This window comes from Myxine glutinosa, chromosome 1 (assembly GCF_964187855.1).
Source record: "Myxine glutinosa chromosome 1, kmMyxGlut1.1, whole genome shotgun sequence".
NCBI lineage: Eukaryota > Metazoa > Chordata > Myxini > Myxiniformes > Myxinidae > Myxine > Myxine glutinosa.
Window position 1 is genome coordinate 15,866,195 of NC_136261.1, and position 26,440 is coordinate 15,892,634.

Genomic DNA, 26,440 nt, shown 5'->3' on the forward strand with positions numbered 1-26,440 from the left:
GTCGGTGGAGGGTCTGATTGGGCGCCTTGGGTTAGAAGACTCCTGACGACCCGTGTAGCTGCGTGGAAGCAGGAGGCAACAGACCCTGGAGTGTGGAGACCCCCACCAGCGGGGTAACGGCGGAAAGGGGCTGTTTGACTGTCACGGGGCGAAGAGGTAAAGGGGGGGGGGGGCAATGAATTTGTAAGTCAAGTGACTTGCGTTTGGACTGCGGGCACCACAGCCTGAAGTGCCCCCACCATCTTGATTGTGCGGTACCTCCCCGCTGCCTAGTTGAGAGCAACACACACATGTGAGATGACAGGTCCTGCAGGGGGATGGATTAAGTGCTTTGTTGACTTTTGAAATGTTTGGTTGATGGAATGTGTATGAGTGGTTATGGGTTTGTGTTGAATGAATGTGGGCGAAATCCACCGAGCCAAGTCACTCACCTGTAACACCAGGAAAGGGCCCACGGAAATTTTGGGGTGCATTGGGACAGCCCCGAAGGTAACGTTTAGTCTTGTGGCATCCACCGTGGGACGCGGTCTGTAGGAAGGGGTTGTATAAATGTTTGTAGAATTTTTGAGTTTTTGCATGTTAAGGTTAAGTTTGTGGTTGTTCGTTTTGCGTGTTGCTCGTTTCCCTTCCTCTGCAGGAACAATAAATTAGAATCATTGTAAATATTTGAAATGCATAATTGTAAAGGGGATGAGCATGTTAAGGAGCCGATGTCGGTAGCTTCGGCTCACTTCCCACAGCCCTCCTGATTTATTTCATAGGGTAATTAGGTGTGAGACCGTAAGTGCTAAGACTGGAATAGTAGCGCATGCAGTGAACCTAGCAGGGGCTACAGTTCCAGGGGGGCGGAGGGTTGGGGATGGGGCTGTGTTATGTCGGTTGTGTAGGCATATATAGATCCAGGTAGATCTGCATAGGTATCATGCTTCGTCTGTCCAGTGAGAACAATCTCAATGTGATAAGTTCTGTGTTTAGGTGGTTTGTCGGATCAAGTGTGTACTTGTGATCATACGAGGATGATCCGGTGATAGGTAGACTAGGGACTATGATACTTCCCCTGTGTGTGAAACCTCTGTGCTCCATCCATTGTCCCTTATGGCAACACACCACATACATGAGCTAGATCCATTAATGCACCACATTAATTCCCCCGCCGCCACAATGACTGACCGAAAAGACCGACAGCAAGCGGCCGCACAGTGGTACACCGTGGCGATCAAACATTGACCAGGCCGGCTGAGAGCCACATCCAGGGAGAACTCGTGATTGGCCAGGGGAGGGGCAAGCAAAGAGCATGCCACCAATTGGCAGAGCAGGGAAGGACGTGTGATTGGTCAGGGAAGGGACAAAAAGCTTCCCCGGGATTGGGAGTAAGCAAGGTAAAGGAGCGACACTGATTGGCCACCGACCGATGACACCTCGGCCAATCGGTAAGGAAGGCGCGAAAGAGCCACAACAAGCGACGCGCTGATTGAAGGACAAGCGCCGGTGATGCAAGAATGCGCGAAAGACCACCAATAAATGACACAATGATTGGGAGAGATAGAGGGTGACGTCAGAAGACGATCAGTAAAACGACTCGCTGACCGACATTTTCTCTCTTCGCCTCTGCCTCTCTTCAATTCTTGGCATATTTTGCGCTTGGACCTGTTCTTGCCTTCAGACTTTGGTGGAGAGACGGAGCGCCGACGATTCTTTTCCCCTGTGCTCACATACGAATGACGAGCTAGGCTTGCTGTTGGAGCGCTGACGATCCTCCTTTACTGCATTCACGCACGGGACCTGACGAGTGATCGCATGGGCGCGCTGAGGGCTGCTCAGCGCCTACGACCAGGCAGTTCTCGCCAACACCAGCGCTGCGTCGCACGAACGCGCTCGATGCCTGACGATTCTTTACGAATCACAAAAGCTAAACTCGCACCACACAAACCCCAACACAATGATTATTTTATTTGAATATTCCTTCGTCCGTGTATTTGAAGTGAGGTGTGGGAACGTCCCGATTTAGGACCTTTATTTTGCCGGCCCATTCTTGTTGGCATCCGTGGCAATAAAACCTTATTTCTTTTTGTACATAATTCAGTGTTCGTGTGAATCTAATCACTTCGCAGGTTGGAGAATGCGCGCGGACTGCCAGGTAAATCTCGCCGCTTCTTCTTCCTCTTTCGTTCTTCCACCCGCGTGTGTATAGCAAATCCACCATTGACCCGGACGCCTCGTTAAGCTCGTTTCCATCCGCTATTCCCCAGTCCTAACCGAGGGCAATCGCGTGACAATATTCACAAAAACACAGGCAGTGCATTTGTGCTTTGAGGACCTCTCTTTATTGTGAAACCCTGAACAAATTAAAGTTTAAGGAAAAACATAGGCAGGACTCTTCTTTTGATAAACAATTTTACAACAAGGGTGTTCTCCCAATATCACACATGGCAATGAAACATGGACGACAGCAAAGATCGAGTAAAAATTGATGTCCAAACTGCCATGGAAAGATTCCATCTGAGCAGAACTAAAACGGGACCAGAAAAACAACTAAATCAGATGGAAAACAAATTTTCTAGACACTGGTCAGTGGTCACAATCAAAAAACGCAAATGGAACTTGGCTGGATACATGGGAAGGACAGAGACAAGAATAACAAAACTGCATTCGAAGAAAGGCCCTGAAAGAAGCACGTTGAGATCCAAGTACAGATTGAGAGAGTAAGTTATGTTACCATTTTTTCTTTTTTGTACACAAGATCGAGGTTCGTGTAAGAGCTAACATTGATCACAAAAAGACAAACTGACACATCAAACATATGACAAAAGGAAGGATCGGGAGAGAAGATGGAGAGCAGGGACATTGGGAGATCTGTGGGAGGGAGAGGGCTTGGGGGAGGAAGCATGGGGAAGGGGGCGGGAGAGGTAAAAAAAAAAAAAACCACATGGACACTGCTCGGACATCCAGGAGTGGTCAGAATTTCAAAAAAGTGGATCTGGGGTGAATTAACGGGGGAAGAAAAGATCAAGGTTTTGGATGGGAGAAGATAAGAAATGGTAGTGAACAGCTGTTTTAAAGGCCTGGAGGGAGGAGTGGGATTGAAAAAGAGTGAGGGAGTTTGTTCAAGAGGCAGGAGAAAAGAGGAATGAAAGAGTGAAGGTGAATAGAGAGTCTTGATTTTGGCAGCTTAACCACAAGAGGGTTGCTGGTAGATCTTGTGCGACCTGTAGGAACATTTGTGGGACAGAGCACAGAGAGAGCTGGGGAAGCAAGGCCGAAGAGGAGTCGGTCGAAGACAGAAAGACCACCAAGAGGAGGTCTGCAAGCCATGCGTGGACATTTCCATTGAGTTTGGTGAGCAGAGCAGGGTGCTAGACCGTATCTAAGGCATGTGTTCTGTCGAGGGAGACGGCTCTGATTTATTGTTTGGCATGAAGTATCTCCATCCATTGTTGAGAGAGCAGAATCAGCATGTCCAAGTAGAACGTCCTGCTAAGAAATCAAATTTATGATCCAAGATCAAGCCATTAGAGATGAGGAAGGATTTGATGTCAGAAGCGATGATCGATTCCATGACCTTGCTGATTGTTTGGAGCAGGCTGATTAGTCTGTAGTTTCAAGGATCTGTTTTTGCACCTTTTTGTGCATTGCGGTAATGTTGGCTGATTTCCAAGCAGATGACAGATGACCTTGAACAAAATAGAGGGTGAAGAGAACAGAGAAAGGGTGAGGTAAAGAGGCAGAGAAGGATTTTAGGACCCGTGGGCTGATGCAGTCTGGTCCAGTTGCAGAATCAGAGTCAAGGTTTGACAAAAGTTCTCCACCTTGTCAGGAGAGAAGGACACAGAGTCCAGGAGCAGCTGGGTACGACTGAGTACGGTGAATACAGAGAGAGATGGGTTTGGGACACAAGATTTTGACGCAAACACAGAGTTGAGGCATTCGGCTTTTTCACGTGCGGTGTCAGCTGTGTAGCCCTTTGAGGTAAGGGAGGGGATGGATGGGGGAACAAACACCAGAAACAGATTTGACCAGATGCTACCAGGATTTGGAGGAGGGCGACAGGTTTGAGAATTCAGTCTTGAGAGCAGAGAGATACTGTTTCCTGGCTCTCCTGAGGGTAGATACACTTGTTCTGAGCTTTGTGAAAGGAACTGAGATTACCTTCAGTTGGATTTGCCTTCCATGAGGTGATGGCAAGTTGCTTCATGGCAACTGCCTCACTACAAGCTTCAGTGCATCATGGACGGGAGGAAGGGTGTGACAAATGAAGAGGAGATGGGATAAATCTATGCATGAGAGAGCAGTTTACTTTGGAAGAATTCCCAGGAAGAGTTGATGTCAGAGGCAGTAAAGATGGGAGACCAGTCCAGATGATTGATGGCTGCTTGAAAACAATGCCAGTCAGCCTGAGTTAAATGCCAGACTCATCGGTGCCGAGGTGGCTCTCTGTGATTGGCCAGAGATGTTCACTTTAACAAGGAAATGATCAGAAGAACCGATTGGAGCAGAAGAAGAGCAGCAGACATTTGCAGGGAAGTCAGTCATAACCCAGTCGAGAAGAGAAAATACTCCGTTTGCTGAGATCCAGGTCGGGAAATTGACAGATTGTGTCAGTCCCAGTGAGTCGCAGAAGTCCTTTGCTGAGGTCTCATCGCTGGTGTGAGAGGAACCCACACCCAGTCAGTTGGCATGATGACAGTTCAAGTCGCCATATATGAGGAAGAGAGAGTTGGGATGAGTGGATAGAAGTTAGTCCATGTTGTCAGACAGCGAAATGTAAATTGAGTCATCACTGTTTGGAGGACGGTACAGAACACATATGAACAAAAGGTGGGAGCGGAGAAGACGCCGAAGCCAGAGGTACTCTTGGGGGTGGGGTGGAGAGAGGGCAGTGCAAGGAGAGTGAGGAAGAGAGTCTTTGATAAAGATAGCAACCCCACCACCAGGACAAGGCTCGGGCCTATCATACCGGAGGAGGGAGAAACCAGGAAGAGATATTAAGGAATCAGAGACATCTTGAAGGAGGAAGGTATCTGTTAAGCAGATTTTTTTTTTTTTTGTATACAAGATCGAGGCTCGTGCAAGAGCGAACATTAATCACACAAAGAGTCAAACCGACACATAACACACAAAATAAGGGGAGCGGTAGAGGTATGTGATGGAAGGGAGGGGAAGTGGGGAGGAGGCAGCTTTGAGGAGGAGGTGGGAGGGGGGAGAAATGGAGAAAAATAGTAGGGTGGAGATTTGAAGGGGAGGTGTGAGGGGGTAGTTTTGAAAGGGAGGGGTGAGGAGCGAGTTTGAATTATTGGCATCACATTTTTAATTTTGGTTGTGAGAATATGGAGAACCAAATTAATAAATTCAACATTTTTTTCCCTGTCGTTTTCTATAAATTTAGTTTGAGTAGCATGTACGTGGATGGGCTTAGCATCCTGAGATTCTTGTTACCTTTGGGCGCAGGTTTGCAGTCATTGTTGTGGATATTCTGTTAACAGCCAGCCGTATGGCTTTCATCAAGGGGATCAGGGGTGCTGGCTGGTTGCCCGGAGTTACAGGTGGTTCTCTGAGGAGTTGTGCTCACAAGGAATATGCCCAAATGGATGTACGCTTTCACGATAGCTTTCTCCTTGCTGGTTCACTGAATATCTCGTCTACTGCTGGGGAACGCATACAAGAGGAGCATGCACAACCTGGCACGGGTAATGCTACGTGAATTTAACAAACCTTTAACAGAAAAACTCTTCCCAAGTCAGAGCATTTTTTTTACGTGAGCACTCCAGCGTGGGTTGCACTGTGGAAGTTCACGCTCCGTTGAGAAATAAAATCCTCGTCAAAAAATAACTTTTGTAAGGACGCTCTCGTTGGTTGTTATCTCCATATGCGGGTTTTAGGAGGTGCGAGTAAGTTCTCCCTGAACTCAAAATCTCCACCTCCTTTTTCGGTGAAGGGTCATTATTCATGAACCACTTTGTGAAATTTAATTCTCATAGATTTGTTCCAAGGGCCCGTTTTAGAATCCTCACTGAACATCTAAAAGCCTCCACCTGTATCTTGTTTGTCATAATATTCCCCAGAATGCTTTTAAGTGCTCAGTGGGGGTTTTCTTGATCATCCGGAGTCCCTGTTGCTCCGACTATCACTGGTACAATTTCAGGTTTCTTCAATTTCAAAATACTCTTGACGTCATTTTTCAGATCCTGCTGTTTCAGATTTCAGCTCTCCTGTATGGACCCTTGTATGTAATTTCAAATTGCTTTTTTGAGAGAAACCTTTGTCACATATCGAGCATTTGTGTGGTCGCTCTCCTGTATGGATCCTCATATGTAATTTCAATTTGCTGTTGTTAGAGAAGCCTTTATCACCTATCGAGCATTTGTAAGGTCCAGAGTTTTGTTTTAGATTTGATTCGATTAGATTAGATTTTAAATTAGGTCTGGAGCTAGATTTGCGGGAATAGAGCCTGTGATTGATGTTGTGAAGAGGAACAGGTTGAGATGGTTTGGTCATGTGTTGAGGAAGGATGAAACTGACTGGTTGAGAAGACTGATGGAAATGAATGTAGAAGGGAGTAGAGGATGGGGAAGACAGAGAAAGACTTGGCTAAAGATGGTGGAAGAACAAATGCGGGCAGGGGTTAACAAGGGGAGATGCAGAAAATAGGACAAAATGGAGAAGATCGTCATGGTGACCGCAAGGCCAACCCCTGCTCGAGCAGGGAAAATGGCCTTAAAATGCATGTTGTTGTTTTTTTGAGCATTTGTAAGGTCGCTCTCTTGTGTGGATCCTCACATGTAATTTCAATTTACTGTAGCTAGGGAAACCTTTATCACATATCGAGCATTTGCAAGGATACTCTCCTGTATGGATCATCATGTGCGTTTTCAAATCGCCTTTTCCAGTGAAACCTTTGTCACATATCTTGCATTCGTGAGGACGTTCTCCCGTATGGATCCTCATATGCGTTTTCAATTGACCATTTCTGTGGAAACCTTTGTCACATATCGAGCATTTGTGAGGACAATCTCCTGTATGGATCCTCATATGCCTATTCAAATCACCTTTTCCAAGGAAACCTTTATCACATATTGAGCATTTGTGAGGACGCTCTCCTGTATGGATCATCATATGCCTTTTCAAATCGCCTTTTCCAGAGAAACATTTATCACATATTGAGCATTTGTGAGGACGCTCTCCTGTATGGATCCTCATATGCCTATTCAAATCACCTTTCTGAGAGAAACATTTGTCACATATCGAGCAGCTGTAAGGTCGCTCTCCTGTGTGGATCCTCATATGTAATTTCAAACTGTTGTGAGAGAAACTTTTATCACATATCGAGCAGCTGAAAGGACGCTCTCCTGTATGGATCCTCATATGTAATTTCAAACTGTTGTGAGAGAAACTTTTATCACATATGGAGCAGCTGTAAGGACGCTCTCCTGTATGGATCCTCATATGTGATTTCAAATGCAATTTTCGCAAGAAACCTTTGTCACATATCGAGCATTTGTGAGGCCGCTCTCCTGCGTGGACCATCACATGTGTCTTCAAATTACCTTTTGTCAAGAAAGCTTTATCACAAACAGAGCACTTGTGGGGGCGTTTTCCAATGTGGATCCTCATGTGTATTTTGACGTCACTCGTTGAAACAAAATCCATTCTGCACACATTACACTTGTAACAAATTTGCTTTTCTCGAACCTTTTTGAGTTTGTTTAATTTAATATTCATCTTGGTGTTGCGAGGCCCAGACATGCACTTGTATTTCTTCGGAAATGAGTCTTCATCTTGTGATTGCTTCTTCAAAAAAGGCTTCTTCCTCACCGTCAAGCTGCGACTGGACCTTATTTGTCCCATATTATTTCTCCATTGTTCTACAGAAACAAAGAACACAATATTTTCTTTTTTTTTGTCAAAATCAAAATGCAAAGTATTTGACACTTTTCTGAAAATTTATATTTTCTCAATACAAAAGATTGCATGTTAATGTTTTTACGTTTCCACTCACCAGATGCAAAACAGGAAGCACTTCCGTTTGTCATGTGAATATCATCTGAACCTTCCTTTGCAGAAGCACATTTTGAATCTTCTGTGACAGATGAATCGTTGTCATGTTGTCTGCCTTCCACATTTACAGGACAGCCATCACCTGTGTAGAAATCAGCATCAGTCTTTTGCAGGGAAATGAGATTGAGAACCATCTAGAGAGTTCATAGAACATGTTACGCCACACAATGTATACTTCAATTCAAATATAACAATTAAGTGAAAGATTGTTAAAGAAAAATTCCGGATGTTAACCCTCTGGAGTCTATTCCCATGATGCACATCGAATCCAGGAGGCGGTAATTGCACGGTAAATTTGAATGCGGTTAGAGCCTACAAATTCGGCTTGCAGACGTTTCGGCGCATGCGTGAAGCCGATAGAATCGGCTTGTAGACTCCAGAGGGTTAAGCACGATTAAAGCAGTCTTTCACATCATCCTTATGCACCACCCTATTTGACATGTCCAAATGCTGCGATAAAGGAGGTTATTGGAATAAACAAGAAGACGATTTATGTTCAACAGTGTTCAAATATTTAATTCAATTCAAATGAAGTAAAGATTGCAAAAATCCTTTCAAAAAAAAAAAATCTGGAATTTACTTGCATTGTAGTGTAGTGTCTATTACCTCACTCTATCTTTCTTACACGTTACATTAGTTATTTGTGCCTGTCGTTTGTGTCCTTTATGATGTCATTCTGAACATTAAGTTTCCTGTTTGGAATGATTTTCAATGTTGTTTGACTGCCAAACCGGCAGTGTGAAAATATTGTTGCAGACACGGGGTTTGGGGTGCATCACGTGTGCGACTTCTCGGACTCTCCCGGACCTCTGGACCTGCAGGCCGCCGTGCCGTGGATAGGTCCCCGGCCAGAAAAGATGTTGAGCAACGACTGACACCGATTGAGACCGCCAAACATAGCAACACAATTGATCTCGGCAGGCGATCCCTCCATGGCATGAACAGGCAGGAAGCTTCTCCTTGGGTGCCCAGCGCGTACAAACAGCAGCGATTGCTCTGGCGTTGCAGCATTTAAGCTGCTTCCATACTCAATATTCTAACCTCAGCAAGCCCTTCTCTGTGGAGAAGTTTGACGGTGCATCCGTAGTCTACCAGTTAATTTAAAATTTCGCACTGGCATTCGGCGGATTTCCTGCAGGGAACCCCGACGTGTTCTCCATATTCACTGCTTATGCTGCAGAAGTCACACACATACATACGCCCCTCCCCATAACCTTGACCACGCCCACTCTTACATCATGGTACTTCCCCCAAACCATGCACGCTCAGAAGCTGCCTCGCAGACCAGCACACACAACTTACACACACCGGCCATCTCACTTACCCTCGCACACCAATTATTCGCACAATCAGCTACACAATCATTCTCACTCCATTCACACACATCGGGCCACCCCATGACAGTTTACACACTGCTTTGCAAATGAGCCAATCCCACAGAGGCTTCTCCAAACTCTCTCATACATTCATTCAAGAACCTCTTTGTCCACCTGACTCCGACTTCTCCCGATGCAAGTATCATTTGTATCACTCACAAAATCCACCCATAACTTTGCCCTCAACATCGACGGTATCCCAGTATCCACCTCCCCTCACATCCGGAATCTTGGCGTCATCTTTGACCAAACCCTTTCCTTCGACAAATACACGAAACAGATCACAAAGTCAGCCTTCTTTCACCTGAAAAACATTGCCCATCTCCGCTCATCCCTCTCCTCCACGGCTGCAGAAACCCTCATCCACGCCTTCATCACCTCCCGTCTGGACTACTGCAATAGCCTCCTCTATGGTTCACCCTCAAAAATCACCAATAAACTCCAATACATTCAGAACTCCGCTGCCCATCTACTCACCCATTCCGGGACCCGTGACCACATCACCCCCGTCCTTTACAAGCTTCACTGGCTCCCCATCCCCCAGAGAATCCAGTACAAAATCCTCCTCTTGACATACAAAGCCCTCCATAACCTGGCCCCATCCTACCTGGCTGACCTCCTCTCCAGACACACTCCCACCCGCAACCTCCGCTCTGCTGGTACCAACCTCCTGACCCCCTCCATCCGGACCAAATTCAGATCCTGGTGGGACAGGGCCTTCTCCATCGCTGCTCCCACCCTCTGGAACTCACTACCTCACACCATCAGAGACTCCTCCTCACTCACCACATTCAAAACATCACTAAAGACCCACCTGTTCAACACTGCATTCAACATTCAACCCACAGCATTTAACCCCTGACTATCTCTTCTCCTTCTCCCTCCTTTTGCTTTAAATATTTCCCTATTGATTCTTGTCTTTTTGCAATTGTTGTTTTCATGTATTGTTATGCATTATGTTTGCCACTCTGTCAAAGCGCCTTTGGGCTTCTGGAAAAGCGCTATACAAAATAAATGAATTATTATTATTATTATTATTATTTGTGTAATGCCTCGTCAACACCTGGCGCCCTTCCCTATTTCATCCTCTTCAATGCCGTCCGCACTTCCTTTTCCATGATCTCTACTTTTCTCTCTATTTAACTCTGCAGCTACAGCTCGCTGCTGCTTCCTTCCTGATTAAACAGCTCTTTGAAATATCCTACACACACCTTCAATCATGCAACCGTCTTTGTCACGAGCGTACCGCTTCCATCCTTAATCTTCTGCAATTCCCTTGAATGCCTCTCCACACTTCTACCATTCCTTCTCCATTTCTTCCCCTTCTTTGCCAAATTGCTCATACCTGGCCCTCAACCTCTCCTTGTACACTTAGGTGACAATTCCCCTAAACCTCCCCCACATAATAACCTTCTGACCCCCTGCTCCTTGGATGTTCATGAAACTGGCATCTCCTCTGCTGGCATTAGTTGGTGGGCATTAGGCAGGGAAATACTGCTGGATTCTGATGTTGATGCATCGTTTTCCTGTTTTATCGGAATAGGTGAGTTCTAAAGGTTTTGAGGAATATCCATTTTGAAATTAGTTCCCTCTTCCAGATCACCTTCACCTGCACACAAGTCGACATTTTATTTTATTGTCTACAAAGTCGAGGCTTGTGTAAGAGCAACACAAAAAGCACAAAGACATAAACAGAAAACACAAGACATAAAATAGAGGGAGTGGGCGACAAGAGGGGGAGAGAGGAAAGCATAACAACAGAAGAGAACAGGGACTTTTGTAGATCTGCAGAAGGAAGAGGGGGGAGGGGGATGGGGGAGGAGGGGGTGGGGGGGGGGAGAGGAGAAACGGTGCAAAACAAATAAACACGACTTGGACAATCAGGAGAAAAACGGAATTTGAAAAAGGTGGATTTGGAGTGTATTAACAGGGGTAGAAAAGATCAAGTTTTGGATGGAGGAAGAAAAGTGATGGTAGATAAGAGAAGATAAGAGAAGTTACCTAATACTTCACATCGATAGTCGATGTCCAAACTGCAGGTTCTGAAATTTTGTTCATTACAACTTGAATTATGTTCAAATGAACATTTCAGAATTAAACATATTCTTTTCTTAAGAAAGACCAAATTGTTGTTGGGAAAAAAACAATTTCCACATTTTGTTCGTTTTGCTGACCAGTGGGGGGGGGGGGTTTTTGTACACAACATCGAGGCTCGTGGAAGGGCTAACATTAATCACAAAAAAACAAGCGGACACAAAAAACATACAGTAAAGGGAGCGGGAGACAAGATGGGGAGAGAGAGGGAAGCACACAAGTACAACAGTGGAGAACAGGGACATCGGGAGATCTGTGAGAGGAAGAGGGCTTGGGGTGGGGAGGTATGGGAAGGGGGGAGGGGGTGGGGAGGTGTGGGAAGGGGGGTGGGCAGTGGGAGAGGTATAATACACATGGACACTGCTCAGACTACCAGGAAAGAAGTCGAAGATTTCAAAAAAGTGGATCTGGGGTGAATTGACAGAGGGAGAAAAGATGAAGGTTTTGGATGGGGGAAGATAAGAGATTGGGGGGAAGATAAGAGATGGTGGTGAACAGCTGTTTTAAAGACCTGGAGGGAGGAGTGGGATTGAAGAGAGCGAGGGAGTTTGTTCCAGAGGCGGGAGAAAAGAAGAATTAAAGAGTGAAGGTGAGCATAGAGTCTTGATTTTGGCAGTTTCACCAGAAGGGGGTTGCTGGCAGATCTTGTGCGACCTGTAGGAATATTTGGTGGACAGAGCACAGACAGAGCTGGGGGAGCTTGGCCGGAGAGGAGTCGGCAGAAGACAGAAAGACCACCAACCTGCCTGCAGTGTGATTTTGTTTATTTTATTTTTGTTTATCCCCCACATCCTGTGTTGGAGTTTGTTTTCAAATAAAAGTTTTTTTTTTCAACTTTCATATTGTTCATCCAAATCTTTCCAAGACAAAGAATTATGCAATGCATTTCACTGTTTAAAGAAGGATAAGTGAGGGTGGAGGTACATCATATTGGATTTGGGGGATCTCTTGAAGATCTCCTGGGAGATTGATCGCCTGTCTCCGTGCAGCGGGCCTGTCCCAAGAGAGCTATCCAGGGATTTAGAACAACAACAATAATTATGCTTAAACCCGTCCATGGGTAAAGAGAGGTACTGAAACTACAAGAGCAAAGCATTTCTCGCCATCGCAAATCCCCATGCTGCACACCCAAAGCAAAGTAAAAAGATGGAAACAAGTTCCAGCAGGAATTGACCCAATATAACATCTTGAGCTCCTTTCCATTTTGCCCCATGACACGAAATCCTGGGGCATAAACTGGGAGTCAAAGAAAAAGTTTACATATTTCATGTGTCCCCCAATGCTGATTGCACAAACAGGTTTACATTAAACAAGACCGAAAGTCTAACAGCGGCATAGCCGGGATTGTTTGATAATTTAGTTGAATTTAGATAGTACTAGGGCATGCCCGTACTATATATATATCTAAAAGTATATCCCCCCCCTCTATTTACATGCAATGGTTTGGTCCAAAGCGAACGGCTTGCGAGTACGGTGACAATCCCCCCCCCCCTCTATTTACATGAAATGGTTTGGTCCAAAGCGAACGGCTTGCGAGTACGGTGACAATCCCCCCCCCCCCCCCCCTCTATTTACATGAAATGGTTTGGTCCAAAGCGAACGGCTTGCGAGTACGGTGACAATCCCCCCCCCTCTATTTACATGAAATGGTTTGGTCCAAAGCTAACGGCTTGCGGAGTTTGGTAAAGAAATCGCCATAGCGTGCACAAATGCGCAGGAAAGCGAAAGAATCGCAAATTAGTTGTAATTAGTTTTAAAACATAGTTTAACGCCCGAGCGAGTTTAACGCAATCGCAAATCGCATCGCAAAGCGAAAGAATCGCAAATTAGTTTTAATTAGCTTTAAAACATAGTTTAACGCCAACATAGCGCCAACATAGTTTGCCGACGGGAAATAAATGAATACGCTCTCAAATGTGCCATCCGAGGCAGAGTCTGTTCGCCACGTTCGGCACACGTGATAGCTCGCTGCTCTCTGATTGGTTGAATCGTTTTTTGGACATAGCTCGGTAACTACTTCTGCGATTAATTTAAAACCTTGAAAAGGCACATCCTCGGGTCCCCAGCAATATACCTGGCAAGTTTCAAGTATATCGGACCGGTAGTTGTCGAGAAACAGCGGTCACAGACAAACATACATACAAACATACATACAAACATACACACAGAGATTAGTGGAATTATAGATAGATGACCTGGGTGGAGATAACAGTTCGCAAATAATGCAAGTATTAAATTATTTTGAAGTACTCTAAATCTCAAAGCTGTCTTAAATGTGAACAGATTGCTTTGAGACACTGGTTTATTTGAAACCAGCAAAAATACCGGCGTTGCCAGGTAACAATGAGTCGCTTCCTGACGGGAATATGAATAAGGAGGGGGGGAGGAGAGAAGGGAGAGAGGGGAGGGGAGGAGAGGAGGGATGAGGAGGGGAAGGGGAGGAGGAAAGGGAAGGGAGAGGAGGGTGGAAGGAAGGGGAAGGGGGGAAGGGAGAGAGAGGACGGAGGGTGGAGGGGAGATAGAGAAATGAGGGAGCAGAGAAGGGAGGGTGGAGGGGGACAGGTGGAGAGAGGGAGGGGGGCAAAGAGGGAGGGTGGTGAGCAGTGGTGGCGGAGCGAGGAGCAGGGAGGAGAGAGGGAAGAAAAGGAGGGTGGAGCGAGAAATCGGGTTAGAGTGCCAATATCACAAAAAAAAGTCAAATCAATCAACTGCAGGTCAATCAACAAATGGGTACGTGAAAACAAAAAGGCAGCTCTGTCTACTGTAACGCCATGGTTTGCAAGGGCAGCCTCAATGGAGCAAACATTACCGCTTTGCACAAAAAATGTGCAAAAACAGATCCTTGCAACTACAGACGAATCGGCCTGCTCCCAATTATCAGCAAGGGCATGGAATCCATAATTGCTTCGGATATCAAATCCTTCCTCTTCTCCAATGGCTTGATCTCCGATCATCAATTCGGATTCAGACCAGGTCGTTCTACTCTGGACATGTTGCTTCTGCTGTCTCAACAATGGATGGAGGTCCTCAATGCCAAACAGGAAATCAGAGCTGTCTCCCTTGACATACCACGTGCCTTCAATACGATCTGGCACTCAGATCTGCTCACCAAACTCTCCTCCTATGGTATCAATGGAAATCTCCACACATGGCTTGCAGACTTCCTCTCTGGTCATAGTCATTGTGTGCCCCTGAATGGATTTCTCTCAACTCCCCTTCCTGTTCTGGCTGGAGTTCCCCAAGGTAGTGTTCTGGGCCCTGTGCTTTTTCTGGTCTTCATCAATGATCTCAATGATCAACCATAACAATTACAGCTACATATGGGCAGGGTACAGCCCAAAGTACCCCGTGGGTAGCCCACTCCCTCTCGTCAAAACTCAAGGTGGGGAACCCGATCAAAGCAAGGGTGGAAATCACTCCATTTATGACGACGAAAAGTCTGATGCCCGATGTGGAGATCGGTTTCTGAGGTTTGGGACATGGAATGTAGGGACAATGACAGGGAGATCAGGAGAAGTGGTGGAAGTATTGGTCAGAAGAAGAGTGGACATATGTTGTGTGCAGGAGATGAGATGGAAGGGAAGTGGTGTGAGAATGGTGAAGGGTAGGCAGGGACAGAAATCCAAGATTGTGTGGCTAGGGTGCCCAGAAGGCGTGAATGGTGTTGGTGTCCTGTTTTCTGAGGAGTTCGTAGACAGTGTGGTGAGTGTGACTTGAGTGAGTGAAAGGTTGATGATGGTGAGAATGATGATTGGAAAGCTCTTGGTGAACGCCATCTCGGGATATGCTCCGCAGGTTGGTCGGAGCAATGATGAGGCCAAGTTCTGGGGTGCAACAGAGAAGCTGATGGAAAACATGAAAGATGAGGAAGTTGTTGTGGTAGGAGGAGACCTAAATGGACATGTGGGAAGGAGTATGGACGGTTTTGAGGGAGTTCATGGGGGTTACGGATATGGTGTGAGAAATGGAGAAGATGAAAGGATTTTGGAGTTTGCTGATTTGTTGATTGGTAATACTCAGTTCCAGAAAGAGGATAATAAGCTTGTTACATACACGTCAGGTGGGTAGACGACAACCGTTGACTACCTGCTGGTGCGAAGGCGAGATAGGGGGCACCTCCGGGACACAAAGGTGATGCCGGGGGAGGAGGCTGTTTCACAGCACCACTTGGTTGTCTGTGACATAAGGGTGAAAGGTGCGAGGAGAGCTCGGCAGGTGAAGTACCAACCGAGAATGAAGGTGTGGAGGTTGAAAGAGGTGACAGTGAGGGAGACATTAAAAGAGAGGCTGAGTATGGTGGAGGATGATGTGGTTGAGCTTGAAAGTGGTTGGATGTTGTTACGTGCTCATCCCCAAACCCCGGTCACCGAGAGGTCACCGAGAGGTACCTCCGAGCCCCGAGAGGAGTCACGGCAGAAAGATGAGTTATTCTGTGTGTCAAAGATCAATGGTGAAACCACACCAATAGTTACCAAAAAAACAAGTATTGTATTAAGGTCACTCAAGAATAACAGCACAAAAACAATAGTAATCAATTGTACAACCAATATATTGTTGCGGTTTTTAGAACCCTCCACATTGTAAATTTTTGTGCAATATTCCCTTATAAATAATCCCCTGTAAATATCCCCATTTTTCTAACATAAAGATCGCACCCATAGCTAGTCCACGAGCAACACGTAGCACACCTTAGGATCTCAAAAGATATCTCATTATTATGTGTGTAATTAAGGCTGTGTTCCCAATAGTTTGAATCTACATTGCATCAATCAAATAAGATAGGTTCCACAGCTCCCTCAATGGCAGGAAGAGTGGTTTTCTATGACCCGTGCAAACGCCATCACGCACGCGGTCCTCTGGCGGAAAAAGTTGGCAAATGGTATTTATTTTCTTTTTGTTTATCCCCCACATCCTGTGCTGGAGTTTGTTTTCAAATAAAAGTTTTTTTTTTTTTCAACTTTCACATTGTTCATCCAAATTTTTCCAAGACAAAGAATGATGCAATGCATTTCACTGTTTAAAGAAGGATAAGTGAGGGTGGAGGTACATCATATTGGATGTGGGGGATCTCTTGAAGATCTCCTGGGAGATTGATCGGCTGTCTCCGTGCAGCGGGCCTGTCCCAAGAGAGCTATCCAGGGCTTTAGAACAACAACAACAACAATAATGTTTAAGCCCGTCCATGGGTAAAGAGAGGTACTGAAACTACAAGAGCAAAGCATTGCTCGCCATCGCAAATCCCCATGCTGCACACCCAAAGCAAAGTAAAAAGATGGAAACAAGTTCCACCAGGAGTGACCCAATATAAAATCTTGAGCTCCTTTCCATTTTGACGGGGAGCACCAAATTTGATTGGCAAATGGTATATGGTGTAGAGGGATGGTAAATCCACCATCCCTCACATCATAGCCCGGACACATGAGCAATAGGTTATGGGGTTATGGCGGTGAAAACCAAGCCAGGGAGGGTTTGGTTAATGTTAGGGTTTAGAGAAATGACGTTAGGAGACTTGAGATTTAAGTAGTGACAACATACCTGTAGTGGGGACGTAGCCTAGATTAGTATGGTTGATAACGACGTGGTATGTGCTTAGTTTAAAGGGAGGATGGGGAGCACTAAGTTAGAGGGAAACCTCGGTAGCTTAGATGATGCAGTGTGTGATTGAGGAATTGAGATTGTGCATTGGGTGAATGGCATTGTAGTGAATGAAGAAGCCTGGGAGGAAAGGAGGGTGCAAGTGCCACCAGGTGTGTGTGAGCACCAGGTGAGTGTGCAAGTGCAGGTGAAGCACAGGTGTATGGAGAATGGTTGGATGAAATGAATGGTCTGGAGTGAGTGGAGCACGGAATGGATGGTGTGGAGTGAGTAGTGTGGAATATGTGGAGTGGGAGTGCATGGTGCGAGGGTGTGAATGGAGGAAGATGGACCCCCTTCACGAACACCTGGGTAGGGTAGGTTAAGAGTAGTGTTACGTGGTCCTCCCGGTAACTACCTGGTCTTGGTGACCCCCGGACCGTGGGAGGACCCCGCCAGAAAGATATCTGATTTATACGCGTTCGTAATGCAATCAATAGGAAAGACACAAACAATTCAGGTCAATAAGCAACCCCACACCAAGGATCCGGATCAATTAATAATATATTCTCAATCCATCAACAACAATCAACAATCCATCAGCAATATTACTAAGATGGCCATCTCATATATTTCCCCACTCACGACCCCTCAATGGTCACTGTCCCTCACAATGTCTCTGGGCCCCTCCAGACCAAGGTGAAGGTCGACTTCTCCGCACACGGGCGGTTGAACGGACCCCTGGCTGACGTGCTCCAAACGTGCACGTCGCGTACCGGGAACAGCTGCTGCAGCGCACACCTCCTTGCAAAGCAAAGCGGGCAAAGCAAAGCGTGGCTCGCAAAGCGCGCGAGGCCCAAGGTGCGACCCGTACACGCCCTCGGAGGCGTCGAGGCGAACAGTGCCGGACGCTTGGTTCCTTCCAGGAAGCCACGGCAACCTGACACGTAACAGGCAATCACCCCGCGCAGGTAACTCCTCTCGCCAGACGGGCTTTTCAAACTCAGCGTTCCCAACGCTAATCAATATCGACCCCGTTCGCGTCGGAGCTGGGCGAGGAGCAGAAGATGGCCACTTTCTCTCGGACCTCGTCTCTTTTTTCTTCTCCTTCCGGTTTACTATCCCGTTTCCGGTCTCCTGTTATCCGGAGCCTCTCTAACCATTTAACCACAACAACCTTTAATAGAATAAACATTAATAAGCAATGACATGAATAGTAATTCACCTAAATCCGGGATCCGTAACAGTAGGTAGAGGGTATAGGTAAATTGTGGTGGATATTGACATCTGTGGTGCGTGGGTAGAATGGAGTGTCTGGATGGGTGCATTGGCGAAATGAAATAGCTGGGCGTGTGGCCTGTTTGAGGTGTGATTGTTTGAGCGCTCCGCCACTGTTAGTCTGTCGGCCAGGTGAGGCTGCAGGTCGGCTCTGGGAGCCAGTAGTGTTCAGTGGGGCCCGAGGATCCAGGGACGGACCCGGGTAGCCCGATGCCAGAGGGGGCATAGATGGGGAGAGAGCCAGAGGGCCATCCCCAGGCAGGTAGGTTAGGGTGAGGAGCTAGGTAAGCTCGGGTGGCAACTACAGTGGCGGAGGTGCACTGGTAGGTAGACCTGTTAGGGGAGCCACACGACCCAGCCCCAAAATTGTGCAAGGGCACAGAGGGAAGAATCGGGGGAGTGAGACCCCAAATTGGAGAGCACCACAGTATGTTCAATGGGAGTTCGGTTCTTAGAATCACATAGTGTAAAGTGGCCAATGGTTTGGCAGGGAAAGTACCCGGGTAGTGTAAAGTGTATTAAAGTCATTTAGAAAGTAGTTAGGATTGGAAATCCCTTCGCACCATCTGCACCCACTCACCTGAGGTGATATTGCTCCACACTAATATATATATATTTTTTGTGCAAATGTTTGGATGTAAGACGCATCATGACGTGGGGGTGACATTGTGCTTTGATTCCATCTCTTCCTCCTTAGGAGGGATTGACGAGGAATTGGAATTGGGGGCAAATTTGGGTTAGAGGGATTGTTAACCAATTCGGATTAAGGGGAGATATGGGGAAGACAGGACGTAGCGACGGATTTGTAAATGTGTAAATTTTGTAGATACGGGGTAAGGGCAAGGGTAGAGTAGGTGACAGGGGGGGGGGAACGTATGGTAGGGACGAGCTTTCTCCACTCGCTCTCCTGCGCACCTCACCTCTGCATTACCTTGTAATAATGTGGACCCTTGCGACCTTGCCCTGATGCTTGCTTTGTCCTTCCTTCCCCACTCACGGCATGTTTCTTTTGGGCCCGGGGGGAGTGCGCAGGTAGCCGCAGTTGTGTGCCCGAACCGCTGCTGCCTGCCTGCCTGGACCAGTACACCACATATGGACCGCACGTCTTGCGGCCTAGCACCACCATATGGACCACAGTTCTGTGGCCAAGCACCACACACATATGGACCCCATGGGTTGGGGCCTGACCCCTCTGCTGGAACCGGCCATTGTGGCCAGAGAAAATCTTGCTTGCGGACCACGGTGAGGTGGCACTTAAGCCATGCAGGCGGACCACCTTTAGTTGGCCCCTGCTGGCCATAATTAAAAGAACAGCGGACGCACTTTGTGCTTGTGTTTATTACCATCAAATAGGCCGCAAGCACAGAACATCGAGCAAGACATCAAGAAACATCGGCCCAGCAGAGCAGGAGCAGAGCTGAGAAGGGTCATCAGTTAGTTTATTATGAAATGTATGACTGAGCACTGCATGGTGCTTTTTGTGTTTTTGGTGCTCTGTGGTGCTTCATGGTGCTTTTGTGAATTGTGGTGCTCTTGTGCTCGGGGGTGCACTGCAATATCAATTGTGCATCCCCGGGCATGTGGGTATGGTGTATCGGTGCAGTGCAGTGCATGCTCTTCCTCTTTTCAAAAGTTCTGCTTTTGTTTCCCAAATGACAGGTCCTGGGTTCACATTGTAAATACCAAATAGTCTTTGTAAATAATGCTCCCCACCATATATGTGTTGTTTCAAAATAATTCCGTAATTCGGTTATTCTGTGGGCGTGAGTCAGTTAGGTAGGATGCAACGTAGCAGGCAGGACATACTTAACTGTTTTAAAAATGTCGCACTCAGGGTGAAGTTAATAGTAGAGGGTTACCACACCTGAGTGTCACACTAAATTAAAGTTTTCGGGCCGGGACGTCCCGTGAGGAAATGAAGGTGCAGTGTTGCGGTTTTTAGAACCCTCCACATTGTAAATTTTTGTGTAATATTCCCTTATAAATAATCCCCTGCAAATATCCCCATTTTTCTAACGTAAAGATCGCACCCATAGCTAGTCCACGAGCAACATGTAGCACACCTTAGGATCTCTATAGATATCTCATTAGTATGTGTGTATTTAAGGCTGTGTTCCCAATAGTTTGAATCTACGTTGCATCAATCAAATAAGATAGGTTCTACAGCTCCCTCAATGGCAGTAAGAGTGGTTTTCTACGACCCGTGCAAACGCCATCACGCACGCAGTCCTCTGGAGGAAAAAGGGGGAGGAGTAAGTTGAGCGCCAAGAACAAGGCGTGGCCCTGTCAACATTTTGTCAAGGGGCGGACCGGTAAGCCCTCAGGAGCCAACCAGGACCGAGGCCAGCTCATCGTTGGGCGTGTCCTGGGAGCCGGCGGCACGATCTAACAACGCCCCATAAAAGCGGCCAAGAGGGACTGCTTCGGCAGATCACAGATGAGCACTTCGGGAGATCACAGAGGAGAGATCACAGATGAGCACTTCGGCAGATGAGCAGAGGAGCACAACGGCGATACAAGCAGTTCAGAAGAGAGGAGACAAGCGCGGCGTTGATCTATTACATACGCGGGAGCCCGGTTTTCCCCGAGAAATATATTCGCCTTATACGACGCGGGAAAACCATACGTGCAGCTGCCGCCAGGTTTTTGCTCAAGCCCGGAGCGCGACCTGGAGCGGACCCTTCTCCTCCTGCCATCTACCTGGACCCTTCTCCTCCTGCCATTCCTGCCTTTCCTGCCATTCCATCCCTTTGAGTGTAAGTGTGTTCGTTCTGTCTGGGCGTTGCTAATTAAGACTAAGGCTGCCCTGTGTCCTGCTTCTTCCTCTTCTTGTAAATTCTTTGCCTTTCGTTTCCTCTTCATTTATTGTACATAATTAATAAACCTGTGTTCTTCCTTTACCTCTTTCTGATTTATTCTCACCCGATCGCTTGCGTCCTGTCCCCCAATTGAGTACCTGTGGCCCGATTTGGCCAACGCTCGGAATCGGGTTAGTCTTCTTGCAAACGGCTCGAGCTTCGGATTGCTAAACTGCTCGGCAAATACCATCTTGTCTGGGGCTCGAGCGGGACTTATCTCCCTGTTTTGCGGAGAGATTGGCAAAGGTATCTGGGAGCCCATCTTGACCAATCACCCTGGCCAATCTCGACCCCGCAAAAGAGCGTTATAAGTTCCAGGACTGGGAGATCGGCCAGTGTAAAAGATAAGGGGATTAACCCCCCCTTGGTAACGGGAGTGCCGACCCCAGATACGTAACAATATCATTTCTGTGATGGTACCATCAGTTTCGTACAATATAACTCGCTGTGCTCCAGGTGAGCGAAAAGAACATTCCCAATGTGCCAAGGCATCAAGGATCAAGCAACAAGCTCAGCATCAAGCCAAAGTCGATCCACGCCCCAGTGATCATCAGAACGATGTCTTATCGAGACCAGAATCCCGTTCGGTTGACAGGCACACTGTCAAAGATGGGCAAAGGTATCCTCAAGAGGCGACTGGGAAATCACACCTTCGGGTATGGACGTTCAACGGCTCCCAATCGGCGAACCGCAAATTCCCACTCAAAATCCACGTGACACACACACACACCAGGTTAACGTCTGGATGCGGTGAAATGGTTGAAGCGAGGTGAAGAGCCGAGAGCAATGCGAAATCGGGCGCGAGGCAAAAATGGCCAACTGGCTCGTACTCGAGACATAACAGCACTCCAACGATTCTCTTCGGAATCAACCGCAAAACCTGTCACGCAGGTTTATCTGTCACAGCGATAACAACTCTGTCGCAGGAATCCCTTTCCCAGGAAACCCAAAGTTCACTCATGACCCCCGTTCACCAGTGTTTGCTCAAGACTTCGGCTCGGCTCCTTCTCGACTTCCTTCGCTCCGCCTCCTTTTCCCTCTTCTTCCTCTTCGTCCGGTTCCCGATCCGGTTTCCTCTTCTTCCTCTTCGTCCGGTTCCCGATCCGGTTTCCGGTTTCTTTTAAAACACTAACTTTTTTTACCTTTTGAAAACAGTTATCTCTATTTCACTTAAACGATAACAATAATGGGTACATGCAACCAAAAATGTTCACAGTGGATGAGAACCACAACAACGGAAATGACGAATCCGTAACAATGTCAATGAAAGATAGTCTGTTGGGAGCCGTTGGTGAGGTACGTGGATGGACAAAAGGACCACTGAGGCACTCGGAAACATAGTGGTGGGATGATTAAGTTGGAAAGAAGATTGACGAGAAGAGGAAGAAGTTCAAGGAGTGGCAGAAGGCGAAGGGTATCGGGGCAAAAAAGGCAGAGCATGAAAGTTATAAGGCAGCCAAGAAGGCTGCAAAGAAAGAGGTAGCAAAGGTGCAGGCCTGTAGGAAAATGTTCGGAGAAAGCTTGGATTTGGAAGAGGGTCAGAGAGCGGTATTCAGGATTGCAAAGCAGATAGCGAAAGAGAGGTGTGATGTGATGGGGGTGAGTTGCTTGAAGGAAGAAGTGGGACAAATCGTTGTGGACCCAGATGGAATTAAAGGAAGATGGAAGAGATATATGAAAATACTGTTGAATGCAGAGAATGAATGGGTCGGCAACATAGAGAGTAACCCAGTTTTAGGACCGGCAGAGAAGATAACCGAGAAGGAAGTTGAGGAAGCAATAAAAGCAATGAAGAGTAGAAAAGCAGGAGGGTCGACGGGAGTTGTGGGAGACATGTTGAAGGCCGTGGGAAATTGGGGTGTGAAGAGAATGACAGAGATCTGCAATCTGGTGGTGAAAGAAGGCCGCATTCCAGTGGATTGGGAACTGAGTACCCTCGTCCCTCTATACAAGGGGAAAGGTGACCCTCTGGACTGTGGCTCGTATCGAGCGATAAAGTTATTGGAGCATGGAATGAAGGTATTGGAAAGGGTGTTGGAGAGGAGGATAAGGAAGAAAGTGAAGATTGCCAAAATGCAGTTTGGATTTATGCCAGGAAGAGGAACGACAGACGTGCTTTTTATTGTGAGGCAGTTGCAGAAGTACATGGAGAAGAGGAAGAAGTTGTTTCTTGGGTTTGTTGATCTCGAGAAAGCGTTCGATCGGGTTCCATGTGAAGTAGTGACATGGGCATTGAGGAAGTTAGGAGTGGAGGAATTGTTGATCAGGGTAGTGATGGCAATGTACAAAAGAGCGCGTACAGCTGTAAGGACGAAGGACAGGAACAGTGGTGACTTTGAGGTGAAGGTGGGAGTGCATCAGGGGTCGGTACCAAGTCCACTGCTATTTGTAGCTGTGATGGAGGTGCTGGCTTGGAAGGTAAAGGAGGGTTTACTGTGGGAGTTGTTGTATGCAGATGATCTGGTGTTGATTGCGGAAAGTATGGATGGACTGAAGGAAAAGATGAACAAGTTGAAGGAATGTATGGAGAAAAAAGGTCTGAAGGTGAATATCGGAAAAACGAAGGTGATGGCAAGTGGTAAAGCATGTGTTGAGGTGGAAAGAACTGCGAAGTGGCCGTGTGCTGTGTGCAAGAAGGGTGTCGGAGTGAATTCCATTCAATGTAGAATGTGCACTGAGTGGGTTCATCAAAAATGGAGTGGTTTGAAAGGGTCATTAACCAGTGTGGCAACTACATTCAAGTGTAAGGTGTGCACAGAGGGAGCTGCAGATGGAGGAAATACTGAGATGGATGTTGGAGACGGCGTGAAGCTGGAAGGTGTGAAAGCATGCTGTTACCTCAGAGACATGCTGAATGGAGAAGGTGGATCAGACTCGGCAACGGTTGCTCGAGTGAGATGTGCATGGAAGAAGTTTCGGGAACTGAGTGGCGTGCTGACGAGGAGGGGAGTGTCGTTGAAGCGAAAGGGAAAGGTGTATGCTGCATGTGTGAGAAGTGTTATAATTTATGGGATTGAGACATGGGTAATGAACATAGAGCAGCAACGAAGGCTGGAAAGGGTGGAAATGTGAATGGTTCGGTGGATGTGTGGAGTGTCGTTGAGAGAGAGAAAGACAAATGATGAATTGCGAAAAATGATGGGAATAGAGCCTGTGATCGATGCTGTGAAGAGAAACAGTTTGAGATGGTTTGGTCATGTGTTGAGGAAGGATGAAAGTGACTTGGTTGAGAAGAGTGATGGAAATGAATGTAGAAGGAAGTAGAGGACGGGGAAGACCGAGACAGACTTGGCTAAAGATGGTCGAAGAAGAAATGCGGGCAAGGGGGTTAACAAGGGGAGATGCAGAAAATAGGGCAAATTGGAGAAGATCATCATGGGGACCGCAAGGTTAACCCCTGCTGTTGTCGGGAAAATGGCCTTAAAATGCCTGTTGTTTAATCAATGATCGCTCCGACTCTCTGGAAAATCCTCTCTATCTCTTTGCTGATGACTCCACTCTCTGCAGACTTGGACAAAATCAGACTGGTCAAACAAGTGGAACATGTCTTTCAATCCTGACAAATCACACACTCTTACTATGTCTCTCTGAAAAGACCGACTGGAAAACCCTCCCATCCACTTTCTCAACAATCCTCTCCAAGATGTTCTGTCGCTCAAGCTTTTGGGTCTCACTGTCTGCCATGATCTTTCTTGGGAAAACCACATCTCCAAGCTGGCCTCCAAAGCCAGTCGCCGTCTGGGCATCATCTACCGTGCGAAGTTCTTCCTTGGCACACCTGAGCTCCTCACCACAAACAAGGCTTTCATCTGCAGCTCAATGGAATACTGTTCCCCCCTCTGGGCCGATGCTCCTGCCTCACACCTAGCTCGGCTTCACGCTGTTGAAACCAAAGCTTTCAGAATCATTGGATTCTCCTGCGATGAAGCTAACTCCGAGGGCCTTTGACTCACTCACCGCAGGCAGGTTGGTGGTCTCTCAGTCTTCTGCCGACTCCTCTCCAGCCTTGCTCCCCCAGCTCTCTCTCTCTGTGCTCTGTCCCCCAAATATTCCTACAGGTCGCACAAGATCTGCCAGCAACCCTCTTATGGTTAAACTGCCAAAATCTAGGCTCTCTGCTAACCTTCACTCTTTCATTCCCCTTTTCTCCCGCCTCTGGAACAAAACTCCCCCACTCCCTTCAATCCCACTCTTCCTTCCAGGTCTGTAAAACAGCTGTTCTCCACCATGTCTTATCTTCCCCCATCCAAAACCTTGATCTTTTCTGCCCCTGCTAATTCACCCAAGATACACTTTTTGAAATTTGAACTTCTTTCGTGGAAGTCCTTGCAGTGTCCATATGTTTTATACCTCTCCCACCTCCCCCCAAGCCTCTCCCTCCCACAGTTCTCTCGATGTCCCTGCTCTCAAATGTTGTGTTTGTGTCCTTCCCCCTCACCCCATCTTGTCTACCGCTCCCCTTATTTTGTGTTTTTGGCGTCAGTTTGACTTTCTGTGTGATTAATGTTCGCTCTTTCACGAGCCTCGATCTTGTATACAAAAAAATAAAATAAAATTGTGATTGAGGGAAGCCTTGCTGAGGGCAGCAAGCTGATTGCTTCTGGATGAAATGTCTGAGGAATTTTAAAAACAGATCGATTTCGAGCAGAAAATAATGTGGAAACCACTGAGAGCAGACAAATTCAAAAAAGGGCGTTATAACACACAAAAACTTCCCCGGCCTTGTGACTAAAAACAGAAAGGGAGCTCTGCCTACTGTAACGTGATGGCTTGCAAAAGCAGCCTGAATCAAATTCATGAAATGCTAGATATGGTGAATTTTCTCAGATTTCACTGCAGATTTGGACATTATTTAGTCTACAGCATCCAATCCTCATATCCGAATCCAGATTCTGATGTGCTTCAATTATGTAATGAGAATAGATCGTGTTTCCAAGGCAAGGCATGATTAAGGAGGCTGAAACAAAATGGTGGGTTAAGAATCCAGCAAGTTAGAGTGGGGGCTGGCCAAGATGGCAGGCCGCCATATTGGTAAGCCAACACATCGGGTTTTTTTCTTGAGCACCTTGTTAATCATCTTCAAAAAGGGTGTTATAACACACCCAAACACCCAGTTTTCATCTTTGCAATCTGTTGGAAGTCCAGGTGTATGCACGCAAAGTTTGGGCCCGCAAAGAGGAGTCGGAAAAGATTGGTTCTGAGACACAC

At 46.9% G+C, this 26,440-nt stretch overlaps 1 protein-coding gene across 1 annotated transcript in view; it reads right to left on the bottom strand.

Moving 5' to 3' along the window:
* Positions 1-2,297: 2,297 nt before the first annotated feature.
* LOC137421457 (uncharacterized) overlaps positions 2,298-26,440 on the bottom strand; it is a 51,721-nt gene continuing 27,578 nt past the window's right edge. Inside the window, exons 2-3 of the mRNA XM_078784302.1 lie at positions 7,994-8,134; positions 2,298-7,859 (exon numbers count right to left, since the gene is read on the bottom strand). Coding sequence (XP_078640428.1) covers positions 6,712-7,859; positions 7,994-8,134 — 1,289 coding nt within the window. The 3' untranslated portion in view covers positions 2,298-6,711. The remainder of the gene's footprint in view (positions 7,860-7,993; positions 8,135-26,440) is intronic.